Source organism: Narcine bancroftii, chromosome 1, assembly GCF_036971445.1.
Source record: "Narcine bancroftii isolate sNarBan1 chromosome 1, sNarBan1.hap1, whole genome shotgun sequence".
Classification (NCBI taxonomy): Eukaryota; Metazoa; Chordata; class Chondrichthyes; order Torpediniformes; family Narcinidae; genus Narcine; species Narcine bancroftii.
In genome coordinates this window covers 488,930,483-488,952,627 of record NC_091469.1, presented here as the reverse complement: position 1 = coordinate 488,952,627, position 22,145 = coordinate 488,930,483, and the positions used below count along the sequence as shown (strand labels likewise).

The following is a 22,145-nucleotide window of genomic DNA, read 5'->3' as shown; positions in this document are numbered from 1 at the left end:
ATGTTTTGGGTTTGAGTCCTTCATCGAGGGATGTGGTATTGTGTTTGTTCTAAGAAATGGTTGTCTTTTGTACCTGCAGACTTATTTTTTCCTTGTCACCTTGACTTATTCTTCCCTCTAAAATAGGTTATGTACTCTTTTGTTTATTGTAGCAAGCTTTCATTAAAGCAAAACTTTGATATTAAAACGGTGATTCATTGTTTAACTACTGCCTCTGGACTCTATCACCTCATTGCATCTCCTATTCGGGCCCTTTGCCTTCCCCAGTCTTGAGTTGCTGCAACAGTGCGATGCCTTCATTTGCAAGGAATCTAAGCCCTGGGTTTCCCTTTGGGTCATGGGAATAACAGGAGTTTGGGATTAAACATTTGTCAGACCAGAGAAATTTGTACCAATTGTTATAATTTGTCTCTGACTGACCCGTGCTCAATTACTCCTCCATAGGTAGTTCCTTAAAATAGCCATGGGTGGTCAGCAGCTAATGTTTGTTTCTTACACTATACCTGGTATAGTAAGAAGGGTTCTTCTGCGAGCAGTCTCACAAGTGAACTGAGATTTATAAAGCAGTATAAAGTAGAAAAAGAGCATAATTTAAAGTATAGGGTTACAATGAAAACCTGTTAAATTGTCCGAAGCAAGGGTCACGTGAGAGCACTGTTGTGTGGTTCATTTAGGAGGGCAAAATGGCTATTAAGCCTGTTGAGTCTTCTCCCCGATAGAATGTTGGCAACCATTCCAAGGCAGCAAATTTAAATATTGGAGGGAGGGAATTCTGTGTGATATACTGAACTGCATTCATCGCCATCTGCAGTTTCTTCCCATCTTGAGCGGAGCAGCTCCCGTCCCAGGCTTTGATGCATCCAGCGAGCCTGCTCTTGATGGTTCACCTGTAGAGGTTGTTGAGAGGCAGGGGAGTCTTCTGAAGAAATAGAAGCATCGGTGCCGTCTTTTGACTGTCACATCAGCATAATTGGTCTAACTCCATGCATTGACGAGGTTCCTCCCCCCCCCACCATCCCACCAAGAACTTGGTGGGGGGGGGGGTGGGGAGAAGCTTCAGTGCTGTTTACATGGAAGGAGCAGGGGCAGACACCACAGCCCTGAAGCCAACGATCATTTCCTTCGTCCTTGAGTGAGGTTTTCTAGAGGACATTCCATGCTAATTATTAGGAAAAGCAAGCTTACCAGTTAACCCTGTGCCTTTTTTTGTCTCTTCAAACAGCGAAGTATCCGTGCCCAGGTGGTCACAACCTTTGAACTTCCTGGCTGTCATGACATGTGGACGGTGATTGGCTCTGATAAGAAAGAGGAGGCAAACACAAAGGTAAGTAGTTAAATAATTATTTGTTTTTTTGCCTTCTACATTTGAACTAACGAGCTATTTAACTCACCAGGTCGAACAGTGTACTTTATATAGCAAATGTAAAGATATATAACCACCGTTTCAGGCCTGAGCCTTTCATCAAGGTATGAGCTAAGTATAGGTAGGAGGCTGAATAAAATGATGAAGGGAGTGGTGGGGGAGGAGCGCAGCCCCACAGGCAAGAGGTAATGGGTAAATAAGGGAGGAAACATGGGGAGGGAGGGATAGCTCTGTGAAGGGAAATGGAAGGGGGTGGAGAGCTAGAGGAAAGGAGACCGAGGAATGGGGAAGGGAGGGAGAACAGGGAGTGGTTTAACAGAAGTCGATGGTGAGACCATCCGATTGGAGAGTGCCCAGATGGATATTTAGATGCTCCACCAATTTACGTGTGGCCCTGGTTAGGTAATGCATCAGGCAATGAACGGACAATTCAGCATGGGAGTGGGGCACAGAATTGAAATGGTTGGTCACTGGGAGTTCCCCAGCATTGATGCGGACAGAGCGAAGGTGCTCAGTGAAGCGATCTCCCAGTCTGCATCCAGTTTCTCCGATGTACAGAAGACCATAATAGGAGCACCTGATGCAGTAGATGAACCCTGCAGATTCACAAGTGAAGTTTTGCTTCACTTGGAGGGTCTATTTAGGGCCCTGAATGGTGGTGAGGGAGGATGTGTGGGTGGAAGTGTGGCATTTCCTGTGGTCACCGGGGTAGGTGCCGAGGGGATAATTAATGGGAAGGGATGAGTGGATGATGGGGTCATGCAGGAAGTGGCCTCTATGGAAGGCGGAGAAGGGAAGATGTGTCTACTGTAGGTGAAGGAAAGTGTGGAGGATAATATGTTGAATCCAGAGGCTGGTGGATTGGTAGGTAGGTGAGGATAAGGGGAATCCCGTTCTTGAAGCGTATCAGCCCAACACAGTACAACACATCACCAATGCCAAGATAGTTGGAGAAGGAGCAATATCAGAGAGCAGGGATGGTGAGGGAATTATTTCGGGCCTTGTTCTACAATTTGGTTTGCGTAGTTATTCCCAACATGCTCACTTAGTATTTATGGAATGAGTCAGTACAAGTGGAGCTTGATTCTGTAGTACTGCCTTTGGATAGTGTTGGATCATAACTGCAATTCCAGAAATTCTGGAAAAGGACAGAGATACGTGGAACGGCTGTTTCTCAGGATGGGAGAGTCTCAGACATGAGGGCACAGCTTCAGGATTGAAGGGAGTCCACTTAGACCAGAGATGCAGAGGAGTTTCTTCAGCTAGAGGGTGTGAATCTGGAATTTGTTGCCACAGGCAGTTGTGGAGGCCGGGTCATTGGGTGGATTTAAAGCTGAGATTGATAGGTTCTTGATTAGCCAGGGCATCAAAAGTTATGGGGAGAAGGCCGGGTAGTGGGGCTGAGTGGGAAAATGATTGAATGGCAGGGCAGACTTAATGGGCTGAATTTCTGCTCCTATGGCTTATGGTGTTTTAGGATGAGAAAAAAAGATGAAAATACTCAATTGTAGAAGTACTCATCTCAGTGATTGGAATCAAAGGAGATCAGGTGAAGTAGTCATGGAGAAGCTGTCAATTGGGAGCTGGTTTAAGTGCAAACTAGATGTTTCCACAAGGCCATGGGTAATGAGGACATGAAGACTAAAGTATAAAAGGAGCCTCATAATGAACGTTTGCATAAAGCAAAAAGATTGAACAGAAGAAGCTGGAGGATTCAGCAGGTCAGGCTGCGTTCATGGAGAGAGATGGTCAAGTTTGTTGTTGGGAGTTCCAGCATGGACCAGACTTGCAACGAAGTTCCTGCATGATTCTTCAAAGTGTTGATGTATCAAGGGATCTGGGGTGCAAGCTCATAGCTGTCTGAAAGTTGTGCCACACAAGTAGCGTGGATGGTAAAATAGTTATAAGGCAGAGTTGCCTGCATCGGTTGGAGCAATAAGGATAAAAGTTGGCAACTGTATAAAACTTCAGTTCAGCCACAGTTGGGAGTATTATGTTGAGTTCTGGTCACCTATTACAGGAACAACATGGAGGCTTTAGAGAGGGGGGAGAAGAGCTTCACGAGAATGCCCACTGGAAATACATAGGAGACTGCAGATGCTGGAATCTGAAGCTAAACACAATGTGTTGGTGAAACTCAAGCAGGTCGAGCAGCATCAGTGGGAGAAAAAGAATGGTCGCCGTTTCAACCCAGACTTGATGCTCAAAGCCTCGACTGTTTTTCTCCCACTGATGCTGGCGCTGTAACAGCGATGCGCTGACCTCTACACTAACCGTGCTGTGCTATACATTGTTCACCTGTTCAGCTATTGGGAGGGGAATGTTCAAATGTATTGTCAGAGAAACTACAACCCTGAGATTTTTTTTCCCCCCTGCAGGACTGGGAGAATGGTCATCAGAAGGGCTTTCTAAAAATTTTGAATTGTGTCTTGTCAAAGAGGTTTTTTTTTCCCTCCTTTCCTGATCTTCACAATTCTTCACAGGACCAAGCAGGTGATGGAGAGAAGGCAGAGAAGGAGCCCAAAGATCTTACCGCAGAGGAAGATGTGAAGAAGCATGGTTTCCTCATTTTAAGTCGTGAGGATTCGACAATGGTAGGCTTTGTTTTCAGATTCTTCAGTTTCCGTTCTTTGAAGTGTTGCATGAGAATCAAAATGTTATTTTATGGAAGCCATCAAGTGTGAATACAGAGTAAGCCCATTTCTACCCTAAAGTTTCCCTGTCATGCATACTCCCCACACTTCCATCATTTGATGACTCAATGCTACACTAGAGCAATGTACAGTGGATGATTAGAGTGAAACGTGAAGGTCTACAGATGCTGCGGACGGAGGGTATAGGAATCGACCGAGGCCGCCGCCTCTCCCTCGCTTCTGCCCAGACCGGGGGCCTCTGCCTGCTTTGCTCTACCGAGGCAGGGGCCACTGTCTCCCCCTCGCTTTTGCCCGGATCGGGGCCGCCGCCGCCTACCTTCTGCTCGGACTGGGGCTGGGGCCGCCGCCGCCTTCCCTGTGCCCGGACTGGGGCCACCGCCGCCTTCCCTGTGCCCGGACCGGGGCCGCCGCCGCCTTTCTGCCCGGACCGGGGCCTCCGCCTGCTTCGCTCTACCGAGGCCGGGGCCACCGCCTCCCCCTCGCTTTTTACATTTTACACCCCAGTTACACAGCAGTAAGAAAGGGTGTGACTTGGTCAACCCCTGACCTACCTCGGAGGTAGTTAGAGAACCCAATTAAACTTACCTAGGCCATGTCCACAGGTGATTTGCGACCAGGTATGGTCCAACCTAGGAGGGGAGGCAGGCCCCTCCAGCCTGGGTAAGAAACCTGCATAGGAGAAGGCCACTCCGATATAAAACTTACGACCCAAGGATCTCGCTGCCACGTCCCAGCTTGCTTGGCCACGGCACACGAACCATGGGTGTAAAGGGTGGTGCCAGTACTGCGCACACTGCACTCCACCTAAAAGCTCCTTTGCACAGGCCCGAGGACAGGTCCACGTCCTCCCCCTCCACGTCCTCCCCCTCAAAAGATGCTCACAAACTCAAGCTAGCATGCTGGAACATCAGAACCAGGCTAGACAAGGCTGACAGCCACCGACCTGAACATCGGTCTGCCCTCATCTCACATGAACTCCTCAGACTTGACATCGATATAGCCGCTTTCAGTGAAGTCCGCCTTGCAGATGTAGGCAGCCTCCAAGAACGCGGCGCGGGCTACACACTCCACTGGTCTGGCAAGCCTATGGATGAACGACGCCTATCTGGTGTAGGCTTCATGGTCAAGAACTCCATTGCCTCCAAACTCGAAAACCTCCCGACAGGCCACTCGGACCGGATCATGTCCATGCGACTCCCCCTTCAAAACAAGCGTCGCATCACCCTCATCAGTGTCTATGCTCCAACCCTCCAGGCGGAACCAGCAGAAAAGGACAAGTTCTACACTGACCTGCGCATCCTCATTCAACGCACCCCTACAGCCGACAGGGTTGTCATCCTTGGCGACTTCAACGCTCACATCGGCAAAGACTCAGAAACCTGGCCAGGAATCCTGGGCAAGAATGGCGTCGGCAAGTGCAATGATAATGGGCGCCTCCTGTTGGAGCTCTGCGCAGAACAGCGACTTGTCATTACAAACACCCTTTTTCAGCAGAGGGACAGCCTGAAGTCTACCTGGATGCATCCCCGATCCAAACACTGGCACCTCCTGGACTACGTCCTGGTGTGAGAAAGAGACAAACGAGATGTGCTCCATACCAGGGTCATGCCCAGCGCGGAATGCCACACTGACCACCGGCTGGTTCACTGCAAGCTCAACCTTCACTTCAAGCCAAAGTCCAGGAACAGTAAAGCCCCCAGCAATGTTGGAAAATTGCAGTCAGTCAAAGTGAGAGGAAACTTCCAGGCAAACCTCAAAGCAAAGCTCGAGGATGCAATCCGCCTCACGGACTCGTCCCCTGAAACCCTCTGAGATCAGCTGAAGACTGGCATACTGCAATCCACTGAAGAGGTACTGGGCTTCTCCTCCAGGAAAAACAAGGACTGGTTCGACGAAAACAACCATGAAATCCAGGAGCTGCTGGAAAAGAAGCGAGCTGCCCACCAGGCTCACCTTGCAAAGCCATCCTGGCCAGAGAAGAAACGAGCCTTCCGTCACGCATGCAGCCATCTTCAGCGCAAACTCCGGGAGATCCAAAATGAGTGGTGGACTAGCCTCACCAAACGAACCCAGCTCAGCGCGGACATTGGCGACTTCAGAGGTTTTTACGAGGCTCTGAAGGCTGTGTATGGCCCCTCACCCCAAGTCTAAAGCCTGCTGCGCAGCTCAGACAGCAAAGTCCTCCTCAGCGACAAGATCTCCATCCTCAACCGATGGTCAGAACACTTCCAATCTCTTTTCAGTACCAACCGCTCAGTCCAAGAATCCGCCCTGCTCCAGCTCCCTCAACAGCCCTTAAGACTAGAGCTGGATGAGGTCCTCACCTGGGAAGAGACATATAAGGCAATTGAACAACTGAAAAGTGGCAAAGCAGCAGGTATGGATGGAATCCCCCCCCAGAGGTCTGGAAGGCTGGCGGCAAAACTCTGCATGCCAAACTGCATGAGTTTTTCAAGCTCTGCTGGGAACAAAGAAAGCTGCCTCAGGACCTTTGTGATGCCATCATCATCACCCTGTACAAAAACAAAGGTGAGAAATCAGACTGCTCAAACTACAGGGGAATCCGCTGCTCTCCATTGAAGGCAAAATCTTCGCTAGGATTCTCCTAAATAGAATAATACCTAGTGTCGCCGAAAATGTTCTCCCAGAATCACAGTGCGGCTTTCGCGCAAACAGAGGAACTACTGACATGGTGTTTGACCTCAGACAGCTCCAAGAAAAGTGCAGAGAACAAAACAAAGGACTCTACATCACCTTTGTTGATCTCACCAAAGCCTTCAACACCATGAGTAGGAAAGGGCTTTGGCAAATACTAGAGCGCCTCGGATGCCCCCCAAAGTTCCTCAACATGGTTATCCAACTGCACAAAAACCAACAAGGTTGGGTCAGATACAGCAATGAACTCTCTGAACCCTTCTCCATAAACAATGGTGTGAAGCAAGGCTGCGTTCTCGCACCAACCCTCTTTTCAATCTTCTTCAGCATGATGCTGAAACAAGCAATGAAAGACCTCAACAATGAAGACGCTGTTTACATCCGGTACCGCACGGAAGGCAGTCTCTTCAATCTGAGGCGCCTGCAAGCTCACACCAAGACACAAGAGCAACTTGTCCGTGAACTACTCTTTGCAGACGATAGCGCTTTAGTTGCCCATTCAGAGCCAGTTCTTCAGCGCTTGACGTCCTGTTTTGCGGAAACTGCCAAAATGTTTGGCCTGGAAGTCAGCCTGAAGAAAACTGAGGTCCTCCATCAGCCAGCTCCCCACCATGACTACCGGCCCCCCCCCCCCCACCCGCCCACATCTCCATCGGGCACACAAAACTCAAAACGGTCAACCAGTTTACCTATCTCGGCTGCACCATTTCATCAGATGCAAGGATCGACAACGAGATAGACAACAGACTCGCCAAGGCAAATAGCGCCTTTGGAAGACTACACAAAAGAGTCTGGAAAAACAACCAACTGAAAAACCTCACAAAGATTAGCGAAGACAGAGCCGTTGTCATACCCACAATCCTGTTCGGCTCCGAATCATGGGTCCTTTACCGGCATCACCTACGGCTCCTAGAACGCTTCCACCAGCGTTGTCTCTGCTCTATCCTCAACATTCATTGGAGCGACTTCATCTCCAACATCGAAGTATTCGAGATGGCAGAGGCCGACAGCATCGAATCCACGCTGCTGAAGATTAAACTGCGCTGGGTAGGTCACGTTTCCAGAATGGAGGACCATCGCCTTCCCAAGATCGTGTTATATGGCGAGCTCTCCACTGGCCCCCGAGACAGAGGTGCACCAAAGAAGAGGTACAAGGACTGCCTAAAGAAAGCTCTTGGTACCTGCCACATTGACCACCGCCAGTGGCCTGATCTCGCCTCAAACCGTGCATCTTGGCACCTCACAGTTCGGCGGGCAGCAACCTCCTTTGAAGAAGACCGCAGAGCCCACCTCACTGTCAAACGACAAAGGAGGAAAAACCCAACACCCAACCCCAACCAACCAATTTTCCCTTGCAACCGTGTCTGCCTGTCCCTCATCAGACTTGTCAGCCACAAACGAGCCTGCAGCTGACGTGGACTTTACCCCTCCATAAATCTTCGTCCACGAAGCCAAGCCAAAGAAAAGAAGGAGTGGAGGGGGAGCAGCTGTTCCTGAAGTTGGTGGTGTGAGGCTTGTGACACCGATACCCCTTTCCTGATGACAGCAGTGAGACAGAGCGCGTCCTAGTTGGTGTGGATCCTTGATGATCGCTGCTGCTCTTGGACTTCAGTGATCCCCGTAGATGTTCTTGATTGAGGAGGAGAGTTTTGCCTGTGATATGCTGAGCTGTGTCCACTACATTTTGCCGGGCTTTCCACTCCGGGATATTGGTGTTCCCATCCCAGACTGTGATGCATCCAGTCAGCACACTTTCTGTTACACATTTGTAGAAGTTTGCCACAGTTTTTGGTGTCGTACCAAACCTCCGCAAACACTCGAGGAAGTCAAGTGATAACAATTTCCATTCAATTCTATGAACTGGCTTGCAATTCATTGTTCCCTGGAACATGAGTGACTAGCCAGTACTTGGTTTTATGTAGCATTTTTCACAATATCAAATTGTTCTACAGCATTTTCAGTTAATGGAATAATTTTTGAAGTGTACCCCTTGTTATAAGAATAAAATATCATTGCTAATGTATATGCAGAAAACTCCCAGAATTGGCAGCATTAAGTTTGAACAGACTAAGGGCTTTAGTGTTGTAGGTTAAAGAATGGTAATTCCCACCTCTCTGAATAGTGCATTCGCTTCTTTTACATTGTGATGTAATATTTATAGATGTATTTGGGGGATAAATTGGTAAAATTAGAGTACGTTACATACATACACACACTTTAAAACAGATCTTATTTGAAATACTGAAGAATTTATATTCGATGACTTTACAGAAACTATGGAGAATGCTGTGCACATTTCACAAGTAGGTGCTAATTGAAATGAAGTCATGAATGAATGGAGTGTTGCATTTAAAGCAACAAGCAGGAGACACTTTGGCTGTTGAAAGCTCTTTGCAGACAGAGTGCACACAAAGGTAGCAGAAGACTAACTCCTATTGTTTTCTGGAGAAGGAGGGGGTTTTGGCAAGAGAGAGAGAGAGAAACTGAACAGTCATAGCTGAAACAAGCAGGAAAAGCTGGTTGGAACTGAAGTGAGGGCTGAAAGTGCTGTCAGTCTGATCTTTCTCTTGGAGTAAGAGGAGCAAGGGAGAACCCTGTGGTGGCCTGGGGGAGAGAGGTTGTCATCTGGAGGGCCCTGATGGGGCGAGTTTCATTGGCAGGACATTGGGGTGACTAGTGGTGTTGTCTCAGTTGTGGAGATCCTGGAGCAGCGGGTCTCTCTCTGCAAGCCTTCGGGAGCCTTCCTGAGTGGTAGACCAAAGCCTGGTGAACCAAAGCATGTTGGATTCTGTGCACACTATGGGAGTTGCCTGCAACCAGAGAGCTTGGAGGAATGAGAGGTGAGATTGAACTGTAAACTGTTGGAATCTAGGGGTTAAAACATTATGAAATAAATGATTAATTAATAAGTGTATATTTACTGCATGGTTCAGGGGAAAAGAGGAATGTGATTAAGTGGCAATCACAGCATGAAGCAAAGTTGGCTGAGCAAAATTGTCTGCTCCCAAATATAGGGAGAGGAAATGCATAAAACGATTTAGGAGGAATGCTCAAACTGAAGGAGGTGGTGAGTAGCACAGGAGACACAGGCCAGACCAGAACAAAGAATGGCTTGCAAGAAACAAAGGGAATGGAAAACCAGTCTAGGAGGAAGATTAAGGCATGAGGAGGTGTTAAAGAGAACAGCAGAAATTGGCCAGACAGGAACAGAATGGTGATTAGAAATATCTGGGGATGAATTCTTTCTTTGGCTTGGCTTCGCGGACGAAGATTTATGGAGGGGGTAAAAAGTCCACGTCAGCTGCAGGCTCGTTTGTGGCTGACAAGTCTGATGCGGGACAGGCAGACACGGTTGCAGCGGCTTCAGGGGAAAATTGGTTGGTTGGGGTTGGGTGTTGGGTTATTCCTCCTTTGCCTTTTGTCACTGAGGTGGGCTCTGCAGTCTTCTTCAAAGGAGGTTGCTGCCCGCCAAACTGTGAGGCGCCAAGATGCACGGTTTGAGGCGATATCAGCCCACTGGCAGTGGTCAATGTGGCAGGCACCAAGAGATTTCTTTAGGCAGTCCTTATACCTTTTCTTTGGTGCACCTCTGTCACGGTGGCCAGTGGAGAGCTCGCCATATAACACGATCTTGGGAAGGCGATGGTCCTCCATTCTGGAGACGTGACCCACCCAGCGCAGCTGGATCTTCAGCATCGTGGACTCGATGCTGTCGACCTCTGCCATCTCGAGTACTTCGACGTTAGGGATGAAAGCGCTCCAATGGATGTTGAGGATGGAGCGGAGACAACGCTGGTGGAAGCGTTCTATGAGCCGTAGGTGATGCCGGTAAAGGACCCATGATTCGCAGCCGAACAGGAGTGTGGGTATGACAACGGCTCTGTATACGCTTATCTTTGTGAGGTTTTTCAGTTGGTTGTTTTTCCAGACTCTTTTGTGTAGTCTTCCAAAGGCGCTATTTGCCTTGGCGAGTCTGTTGTCTATCTCGTTGTCGATCCTTGCATCCGATGAAATGGTGCAGCCGAGATAGGTAAACTGGTTGACCGTTTTGAGTTTTGTGTGCCCGATGGAGATTTCTGATCAAATCAACAGGATAGTCTGGCCTGGAGGATTAAGATGGGAGCGCTACACCCCAGATATCTGCAAAACAGGAAATGACTTGTGATAACCCTTATGCCAAAAGATCTAGCAAAGGAAGACAACTTTTGTTCTGTATGATAATGAAATCTAGCAAAGGAAGCCAACTTTTGTTCTGTATGATAAGGTTGACCTATATAAACTGAGCCAACTGGACAATAGGGGTCAGTCTTGGGGAATAGCTCACTGTGCAGGTGACCTATGAACTAACGACTGACCCAGAGCTCTGTTAAGTTTTATTCTTGTGCTGTGTAATAAATTGACTGTTGAACCGAATACCTTCTCCTATCACTTCATTCAAAGAACACGCTGGACTCAGACCACACATAGACTAAATTAAGAGTAAGGTAAAGCCAGAGTCCGACAAAACCAAAGAACTTTTCTTAGATTTGCACACACATTACATACACGTGCACTTAGAGTTGGAGGGGGGTTGTTGGGTTGGTGGAGTTAGATTGAAGTTTGATTCTATTTTCATGTTTAAAGATAATTAAAAGCAACTTTTTGGGTGACTGCTTGTCTTGGTGAATGTCTGTGCTGCTGGGTTTTGGGGTCCTTTGGGCTCGTAACAACATCCACCCAGTTCCTTTCCCATATCCCCAACTGACCACCACCCATCCCCTTGCCCACTGTTCCCATCGGGCCACCATCCTTGCTTTGTGCTTTCAGGTATCTCCTTGTTTCATCACCACCCTCACTTTCCTGGCTCCATGTTCCTTTTTTTATCCCCTTTGGTTCCATTTATCACTCTCCTGCCTCCATCCCTCCTAATCCCTTGCCTGGCTCCATCTGACATCCTTCATGTTGGTCCATCAATCACCTGATGACACCCCCCCCCCCCCCCCCTCCATTAACACTGTCTGTCTTCCCCTTTCCTGTCTCAGTTCTGAAGCAGGGTTGCGAAACGAATCATCGACTCTCCATTTCCTTCCATGGATACTGCCTGACTTGCGAGCAGTTTTTTTTTAAACTTTTTCACCCTTTAGACTCTGCCTGTTTTTAACCTTTTGTGGTAGGTGTAGCGGTTAGTACAATGCTGTTACAGACCCAGCGATTGGGACCGGGGTTTGAATCCCTCGCTGTCTGCAAGGAGTTTGTACGTTCTCCCTATGTCTGTGTGGGTTACCCCAGGGGCTCAGGTTTCCTCCCACTATTCAAAAATGTACTGGGGCTTAGGTCAATTGGGTGGTACGGGCACATGTGCCGAAAGGCCCTGTTAGTGTGCTGTATTTCTAAATTTAAAAACTGAAGTTTAAATGATATACTCCGAACTGGATCCATGGGTAAACCAGAGTTGGTTGCTCTGTTCAGTCACTGATACCACACAAATCTGGCCAGTCACTATCACTGTTTGTACCCTATATAGTCTTATATACTCAATGTTTTTACCTTCCAGTACTTTTTCTTGTTGTGGAACTTGGCAAAGCAGCTGTTTTTACCATAACCTTTGCAAAGAAACACTTGACACTATGAACACCAATAAGAACCAGCTGGTGGGTGGGAATAAAACCAGTTCTGAAAAATTGAGACACAGAGTCCAAAAGGGTTAATATTTTCTTTGGAAGTTAGCATCTCTTCCCCAAGTGAGCTGCAGTGCTGGCTTGGGTTCTGTATGCCGGTCACAACAGGGATGTGAATCCATGGACTTCCAACCAAATAGTTGAGAGAATTACCCCCTGAGCTACATCTGATGCCTGTAACTTGAGTTCACCTGTGTTACCCTTTCTCTCCCAATGGCAGATCCTGCAGACCGGTCAGGAAATCATGGAACTAGACGCCAGTGGTTTTGCCACACAAGGTCCAACCATTTTTGCTGGTAACATCGGAGACAATAAATACATCGTGCAGGTTTCACCATTGGGAATCCGATTACTGGAAGGTGGTAAGTACTTGGACGTAATAGGTGCAGCCGTAATCAGACCCAGTGTGTCCTACAGATGGTTCAGTCTATTAATGTGACCTGTAGCCGCACTGCAGGCATCGTTTAATGGAGCCTTACTTAGTGTCACTATTACATTGCCAGCGACCTGGGTTTGAATCTGGTGCTGTCTGTAAGGGGTTTGTACATTCTCCGTATGCCTGCATGGGTTTTCCCCATGGGCTCAGGTTTTCTCCCACCATTTTAAACGTACCAGGGTGTAGGTCAGTTGGGCATAATTTGGTGAAACAATGCATTGCAGTTTCCCTGATGAGCTAGCGGTAAATTTATTGACAGTGAGCACTCTGATGTCCCGGGATTGTGAAAATTCCACTCCAATGCGCTTTCTGAACCTCATCCAAGTGACCAGTCATGCAAGTCATCCGGGCTGGTGACATCTTTGACAGTGTCATTTGGCTGGACTTGTCTCTCCTGTTACCCTATGTCCAATGGTTTGCTGCTTCTGAATACCTCGTCCGTACTTTCTCTCAGTAAAGCAGTTGCACTTCATTCCTGTGGACCTGGGCTCACCGATAATGCACTGCACAGTGTGCGATCCCTATGTGGTGATAATGAGTGGAGAAGGCCAGGTCACGATGTTCGTTCTCAAGCGCGACAGCTACGGAGGCAACACCCACAGACTGACCATGCAGAAACCACAGATACACATGGTAAGCCCTACTGCCCAAAAGGAAGGAACACCTGGGAATGTGGGAAGAAAGAGCCACTTCACCAGAAGTGCATCACCTGCAGAGCACAGAGGGTGGTGGGTCAATGGAACGGGCTGCCAGAGGAGGTGGTTGACACAGGGTCTGTTGCAATGTTTAAGCACAAATTGAGTCTATGGATAGGATGGCTTTAAGTTCAAGTTTATTGTTATCCAATTGTACAAGTCCAACCCAATGAAAAAACATGGTGCAAAAACATTTAAATACACAACCAGGCATAACACATATAGACAAATGAATCATATGCGGTACATTTACATTTATAAAATAAATATTATTTAATAAATAGTTACATCTCAGAGGTTTTGTGTGAACAGTTCATTCAGTCGTTCAGCATTCTCACTGCCCGTGGGAAGAAGCTGTTCCTCAGCCTGGTGGTGCTGGTTCTGATCCTCCTGCATCTCTTTCTCAACGGGAATAGCTGAATGATGCTGTGTGTGGAATGAGAGGGATCCTCAACAATTTTGCGCACCCTTTTCAAACAATGATCTGAGTAGATTACGTTGATGGGGGGGGGGGGGGAAGAAAGACCCCTGTGATCCTCTCTGCCACTCTTGTGGTCCTGTGGATTAACCTCAAATCCAATGTTCTATAGTAACCGTCCCATACTGTGATACAGCCGGCTCCGATGCTCTCAAGAGATCTGTGGAAAAGTGACACGATGGTGGACTTGTCCACCTCATTTTCTCAGGAAGTGCAGTCGCTGTTGTGACTTCCTGACAAGTGTGGAGATTGTGTCCAGGACTGGTCACTTGTTAAGTGGACTCTAAGGAACTTGGTGCTCTCTACTCTCTCCATTGCAAAGTTATTGATGTGTAGTGGAGGGTGTTCATTCCTGGTCCTCCTGAATTCCAAGATCGTCTCCTTTGACTTGTCTACATTGAGATTCGGGTTGTTATTCTTGCACCATATCACACTTTTAGACGGATAAGGGTCAAATGTTTGCAGGTGGGACATTTTGATGGTTTAAGATTATTTTATTGTCAAGTAATAAAACAAACTGATATTATACAAAATTTCCTTTAGTCTACCATAAGGCAGACAAAGATTTGCTATCAGCAAAAATTGCCTAATGCCCCTTACAATTAAGGAAAGAAAGGCAAAAGAGAGCCCCTTCCAATTCACTGAATGACCATGGATTCGGCTCCAGCGCTCCCACGGCCTCCGCAGCGCTCCCGCGGCCTTCACAGCCTTCAGTCCAACCATCAGCAAACCTGAGCTCCAGATGTAAACCTCTTGACAGAATCAGGAAACCTCCAGCATCCCGGATCCAATACCTGGTACCCCTTCAGCAAGTCTCCAGCCAGCCTCCAGCAGTCCGCAGCCAGGTGTGAGTCTCTTGACCACAGTTGCCAGCAGCCCGCAGCTTTTGTGGGTTCCTCTCCTCGAATCACCAACAGCCTGTGTGTTATTCAGCCTCAGAGCTCCTTGCTGGTCCGCCCCGTGGGTCGTCTCTTCTCCTTGTTGTGGGCAAGTTGAGCCGGAGGGCCTGTTCCCACATCATGTGACTGCTTCACCTACACAGTAGGTAAAGCTTTCAAGCTCAACCTCTGGGAAATCAGAAGTATTCAGAAAAATTGAGTTCGTAAAGGAGAGCCAGCAAGTTAACTTTAAAAGCAGATTCTGTTAGACTAATCTTGATAGTACCTGAACAGGTCTATGCAGAAGCTGTCTTCATGGATTTTCAGAAGGCAATCTGGAATCAAAAATGTATCATAGAATTGGCGTCAATCTCAGCACAGGTAGGAATTTAGCTTGAATGCAGACCAATGCTAAATTGTAGTTATTCAGATTTGAGAATAGAATTAAGGTTTCTTGCTTCTTTGTTTGGAAATATTAAACTGTCATGGGTGGAAGTTGAGTTCAACAAAATTGGAGAAAGTATCCCAAGGTTAATGGTTGCTGGAAGAGATGCTTCATTATTGAAACGTTTGATTAATATTTGGAATAAGGTTAAATTAGAAAATTGAGTCTTTTGTCATTAAAAACACTATTAATTAATCCTCATAATTTTTTCAAAAGATAACCCTTTTTTAAATATCTGGTATACTAAAGGAATTTCTAAAATAGGAGACTGTTATGAGAGGAGATTGATGTCATTGGATCAGTTAAGAATTAAATGTGATATCCCACGTAATACTCTCTTTGTTATTTTCAATTGAGAGCTTATTTAAGAGAGAAATTAGGACCAGATCTGGTATTAAAAGATTGTAGATTTAGAACAGTTGATGGAATTGTTAAGAAGTTTATCTCAATAGCATACATGAAATTACAAGAGAAAGCCCCTAAATTAGGTTTATTTAAGTCGAGAGAGATGGGGACAAGGTTTAAATATATTGATAGACCAACAGATTTGGCAAAATTTATGTAGATAGGTTATGTCTAATGCAATTAATATAAGATATTAAGTACTTCATTATTGTTTACATAGTTATATATTACACATAGAAATTGAATAGATCGAAATCGAACATATCGGATCAGTGTTTTAGATGTGGAGAAGATATTGGAACCTTTCTTCGTTCGACATGTTCTTGTTCAAAAGTTGAACCTTTTTGGATTTCTATTAGTAACTTTTTCCAACAGGTTACAGGTGTTTTTTTTCTGTTGAACCCTGAGTTATTTTTGTGGGAAATTTTGAAAACATAACTCCAAAATTAAGCTTATCAGATTTTCAGTTGAAATTTGTTAAATTAGCTTTGGCAATAGCAAGGAAATGTATTGCTGTTACTTGGAAATCCGATGTTTTATTAACACAAGGAAGATGGCAAACTGAGGTTCAAAGTTGAATTCCATTAGAAAAAATTACATAGAGGTAAATATTCTCTATTGTTTACAGATTTGGGGCCTGTATGCTCGAACGTTAGGTTTGAAATTATAAATAATTCCTTTGAATCCTCCAGACCAGAGAAGACGTCCCTTTAAAAATAAATAATGTTTTCTTGTGAAATGTTTTTGGGATCTTTGAGCATTTCCTAAAACAATCCAATTTAATATACAATCATATTCATTGTATTTTAGCAATTTAAATTTTTTTTGTAGTTAGTATTTTTAATAGGGGGTAGAAGGGGTTGAGGGTTGGGAGGAAGGATTTAGATGGGGTTCTTTTGTAGTTTTTTTTTCTTTATATAAATCAACCTGTGTTTAATCAATAACTGTAATAATGTGATATGTTTTTTTTTATTTGTTATATATGTGTTGATCTTAAATAAAAGTAAAAAAAAAGAATAGAGTCATGGAGAAACACAGGAGGCAGAACAGTGTAGTACAATTCCTGTGGAGCATTGGATTGGAGGTCAATCCACACTGCCGTAAGAGCACCAGAAAGAATCGCTGGGGTCTCCCTCTCCCTCACTCCCCCCACTCCTCCACCCCCCCCGATTGATGTGATCTAAGATTGTTGTCTGAAGAGGGCACGCAAAATCATTGAGGACTTCTGCCACAGCATCTTCCATCTACTCCCGTCAGGAAAGAGATGCAGGAGTATTAGAATCAGACCACGAGGCTGAGGAACAGCTTCTTCCCACAGGCAGTGAGAATGCTGAACGACTGAATGAACTGCTCACAGACTACTATTTATTAAACAATATTTATTTGTATATTATATACAATATAATATTACATATGTATCATTGGTATACATGTTATGTCTGGTTGTGTGTTGGCATGTTTTTGCACTGAGTACCGGAGAACGTTGTTTTGTCAGGTTTACTTGTACAATCAGATGACAGTAAACTTGCTTGACTTGCCTTGACAAATGGGAGTTCAGAATGGCCGTTGCAAAATTTCTGTTACTTATCTAGAAATCTCCACTTGCAGTTTGAAAGGGAATTGGACAGGCACGGGTAATAATTCACATGTCTAAGGAGAAAGACTAGAGAATGGGACTGAGGGGATTGTTCGCTGAAAAATGGCATAGGCTCGATGGACTGAATTTTGTGCCTTAACAGTTCTTTTGATTATATGCACAGCTTATATTTTTGTTAGCCTGTTGAACTGATGTAACAGTAAAATTAGTATGGTCTTGTACATGGTGCTGTTTTGACTCGTAGTTGAATGGACTAACACTAATACATTTTCAAAAACCAGCTGTCAAAGGTGATTGCCCTTTGCGCTTACCGGGATATCAGTGGGATGTTCACCACGGAGAGCCGAGCCTCTGTCATAAAAGAAGACATAATGAAAGGAAGCCAGTCGGAGATGGAAACTATGATTAGCAGTATCAGGTAAGGGATCCATCAAAACTACAGATGCACTGAATGATTCATCTTTACTTTTGTGCTTGAGGAGGCTGCAGGAGCGAGTCCATGGACACTCAGTAACTCTGAAGGGACTCTCTTTTGCTTCTCTTTCTCTCTTACTGTCAGGGGCACTGAACGACACTAATGGTGATTCTGTCTTACGGCAGGCAGAAGGCAATTTTGTGTCCTATTACATGTTCTATCCTGTTAAACTACAATAAAGGAATTTTAAAGACTCATCTTTTTCAGCTCCTCTGCTGTGCTAATTTTTCAGTGTAGTGCATTTTATATTAAAATAGAACATGACAACAAAGAGAAAGATTCCAGTATTGGAACGTAATACTACATTCAGAAAGTAGCATACATGAAAGTCTTTAACTTTTCTTTACTGTAAGGCAGGCAGAGTCGCCACTTTTGTCCAGCGCTCCTCACAGAAACCTACAGCACCTGGTGTTCCTAGGCAGTCTCCCCTCCAAGTACTGACCAGTCCTGTGGCTGCTTAACTTCTAAAATCAGACAATCTCAGGCATATTCAGACTATTAGGTGCAACGCAGTACAGACCCTTCAGCAAAATATGATGTGCTGGCTTGGTTAAACCCACTCCACACTAATCTAACCCTTCCCAACCTCACACTCATAATGCTCTATTTTCCTTGCATCTGTGTGCCTGTCTAAGAGTGTTTTAATGTCTCTATTGTACCAGCTACCACCTCCAGCAATGCAGTCCAGGCACTGAGTTTAAAAAAAAAAATCTTATCTCCAACATCTCCCCTCTACTCACCTTAAACAGATGTTCTCTGGTATTTGCCTTGGGAAAAGGTGCTGACTGCCTATCCTGTCTATGCTTCCCCTAATCTTGTGCACCTTCTTTAAGTCTGCTCTTATCCTTCATCACTCCAAAGGGAAAGGCCCCAGCCCTGTTAACCTTGCCTCATAAGACATGCTCTCCAATCATTGCTACATCCTGGTAAATCTGGGGCAAAACACAGAAATCTGCAAATTTTCAAAGAAACGCAGAAATGCTGGAGGAACTCGACCGGTCTCACGGCTTCCTTAGGAGGCAGATGTATAACCAATGTTTTGGGCTCCGAGTCCTTTGTTGAGGTATAACTTGAAGGGCTCAGACCTGTCATGATGTCTTGAAGGTCTCGGGCCCAAAACATTGGTTATTTATCTTTACCTCCTACAGATGCTGTGTGACCTGCTGAGTTTCTCCAGCATTTGTGTTTATATCCTCTCCAAAGCATCAACATCCTTCCTGTAATGTGGCAGCAGCTTTACCTTGAACCCCCAATTAATGAAGGCCAGCATATCATGCACCATCTCAACCACCCGATGAACTTGTGCGGCTGGTTTCCAAAGTAGGTGTGTTTAAAACTAGAGAACGTGGGTTCAAGGTGAGAGGGAGGAAATGTAAAAGAGATCTGAAGTGTACGTTATTCACACAAGAGAAAAGTTAGAATATAGAATTACAGCGCAGTACAGGCCCTTCGGCCCACAGTGTTGGGCAAACCTTACATCCATGTGCCCATCTGAGTCTTTTGAATGTCCCTTTTATGCCAAACTCCACCACCATCCCTGGCACCCACCACTCTTTGTCATCTCCTCTAAACTTTCCTGAACAGATGTCCTATTGTATAGGCTATTGTCATCCCAAGAAAAAAGGAGCTGGCTGGCCTCCCTATCTATGGCAGTCACTAAGGACATAGAGACCAGTTGGGTATTTGGAATGAGCTACCAGAGGAGGTGGCGGAAGCAGAACCATGAGCAAATGTTGAGGGGCACCTGAATGAGCTGAGCAGAGAGGGCTTTTTAAAAAAATGTAGACACACAGCATGGTAAAAGGCTCTTCTGGCCCACGAGCCTGTGCCCCCCCCCCAATACACTAATTAACCTACAACCCCTGTATGTTTTGTAAGGTGGGAATAAACCGGAGGAAACCCACGCAGACACAAGGAAAGCATACAAACCCCAGATAGAGCACAGGATTTGAACCCAGATACTGACACTGTATTGGCGTTGCACTAACTGCTAATGCTAACCTTGCCTCCCGCTGTGGAATTAATGCAGGCAAGGGGGATGAATTAGTGCATTACAGGCATGCTGGTGGGCTGAAGGGTCTACGTCCGTACAACCCAGAGTGCATGGAATAAACAAATAACTTTGCTATTTTAAATTGGAGTGGTATGAGCAGTGAAACAAAAATTTAGATGGTCACAGGGTTGAATTCAAACACAGGATGGAAACAGGTTCTTCACCCAATCTTGAATGTTCAAGACATGGATTTGAATCCAATCCTGTGTATTTCCTGAAAAGGAACAGAATAGGGCTGAGTTGATGTTGTCAATTAATGTCTTTGTCCAAAGACTCGATGGGTTTGCAACTTCACCTGTGCTGTTTTGACTCCCCCACCTCCCCTTCCCAGCACCACCGTGGATGATGAGGAGGAGATGCTGTACGGAGAGTCGGGGTCGGTGCTCTTCAGCCCCCCAAAGGAGGAGCCAAGCCGCAACTCCATGCTGACGACTGAGAAAGAGACGTCGCACTACAAAATCGACCCCACCAACTGGTGCATGCTGGTGAGGGAGAATGGTGTCATGGAGGTGAGAATGGGATTTGTGTTGGTTTGGGGATGGGGAGGGAGTACAGGCAGAAAGAAACCTTGCATCCAACTGCACTGTGCACCAAGAATCTCCTAGTAGGGGCTGTGCCAGCTAGTCTCCTTTGTTGGTTTGCCCTGCGTTTTGCTGACCAACACACCCAATTCGCCCTCTCTTCTCTCCCCCCCCCCCCCCCAGCCCTTCCGTCGTACATGAGCTAGAATATATGGACCTCCAGATTAAAGGACTTTCTTGCTGTAATTTTTTTAAAATTTAGTCATACAACACGGTAACAGGTCCTTTCGGCCCACGAGCCCGTGCCACCCAATTAACGTACACCCCCGGTACATTTCAAACAGTGGGAGGAAACCGGAGCCCCCGCAGGAAGCCCACGCAGACACGGAGAAATACAAACTCCTTACAGTGTGGGATTCAAACCCCGGTCCCAATAGCTGGTGCTGTAAAGGCATTGTGCTCACTGCTATGCCAACCGTGCGGCCCAAGACTCATAAAGGGACCTCTCAATGGTAAAAGATAATGCCCTTGGACTATTAACTGCATACTTCTCCATACTTGTATCCTTCGACTTGTTGAATCTACCCCCTGCACTTCTGGAGGAGCCAGCTTAGGTACGCCCAAATGAGGCAAGGTGTTCAAGAGAGCCAATTAGAAGGTGTGCCTTCACCTGTTGGTGGGCTAGGCCTTGATTGGCAGGTGAGGTGACTTCCGACTAGGCTCCCGCTGAAGGGAGTCACGTGACCTTCCTCGTTACATTGCTGTTCTTAAGGCATGGTTTGTTTTGCTCGATAGCACATAAATCATTACCTCAATTCAAATTTTAGCAAAGCACATTATTTATTATTGAATATTTATTTTCTGTTTTGCACATTGTTTGTTTGTATTTCTTTGTGGACACTTCTCTTGAGTCCAATTTGTTTTGCAGTACCCATAAGTAGAAATTCTGCCTGTCTGGCAGGATGAAGCATCTCAGTGTTGAATGTCATGTTTGTTCTCTGACAATAAATCTGAACTTTTGTATCCACTGAGTAATTTGCAATAATTTACATTTTTGCTTTGAATTAATGTGATCCATTGTCACCTCTTGCCTCTCTTGCGTTTTCACCCATGCTGCCCTTTGATCAGAGATCTTTGGATGCCTTGCTGCTCTTGTCAGCTATGAACTGGTATTAGCCTCTCAAAGGTAAAAGGCAGAGCTGGTGACAAAGGACAGCCGTGTCTGGTCAATCTAGATAATGTCACCCCTCTCGCAATGGGATTTTTATATAAAGCCTTAATCCAACCAATAAAATTAAACTTTTCCAAGATTTTACACAAAAATCTCCATTCCACCCTGTCAAAGGCCTTTTCTATATCCAAAGAAATTATCATCGGTTGGTCAGATTGCTCCCGAGAAATATTAATTAATGAAATCGACATTACAACGTTGTCTTCTTAATAAAACCCGCCTGATCCACATGAACCAAATCAGGTAAACACTTAGCCAATCTATTAGCCAGAACCTTGGCTACAATCTTATAATCAACATTTAACAAAGAAATAGTTCTGTAAGATCCCACTTTCAGGGGATCTCTATCCTTCTTAAGAATAACAGTAATAATTGCTTTAGAAAAAGAATCTGGAAGAACCCAATCTTTTCTGCTTGATCTAAGACCTCCATCAATAAGGGAATTAATAAGTCTTGAAATTCCTTATAAAATTCAAAAGTAAACCCATCATCCCCTGGAGACTGGCATACAAGGAGGCAGACAGAAGAACATAAGAAATAGGAGTAAGAATAGGCCATTCGGCCCAATGAGCCTGCTCCGTTATTCAATGTGATTGTGGCTG

General features: G+C 45.7%; 1 protein-coding gene across 3 annotated transcripts in view; it reads left to right on the top strand.

Annotated features, from left to right (window-relative positions):
• Nucleotides 1-22,145, top strand: part of cpsf1 (cleavage and polyadenylation specific factor 1) — a 118,293-nt gene that overhangs the window by 56,171 nt on the left and 39,977 nt on the right. For all 3 annotated transcript variants that reach the window (XM_069915091.1, XM_069915090.1, XM_069915092.1), the window contains 6 exons: nt 1,223-1,324; nt 3,847-3,957; nt 12,550-12,691; nt 13,220-13,398; nt 17,545-17,681; nt 20,123-20,300. In XM_069915091.1, coding sequence (XP_069771192.1) covers nt 1,223-1,324; nt 3,847-3,957; nt 12,550-12,691; nt 13,220-13,398; nt 17,545-17,681; nt 20,123-20,300 — 849 coding nt within the window. The remainder of the gene's footprint in view (nt 1-1,222; nt 1,325-3,846; nt 3,958-12,549; nt 12,692-13,219; nt 13,399-17,544; nt 17,682-20,122; nt 20,301-22,145) is intronic.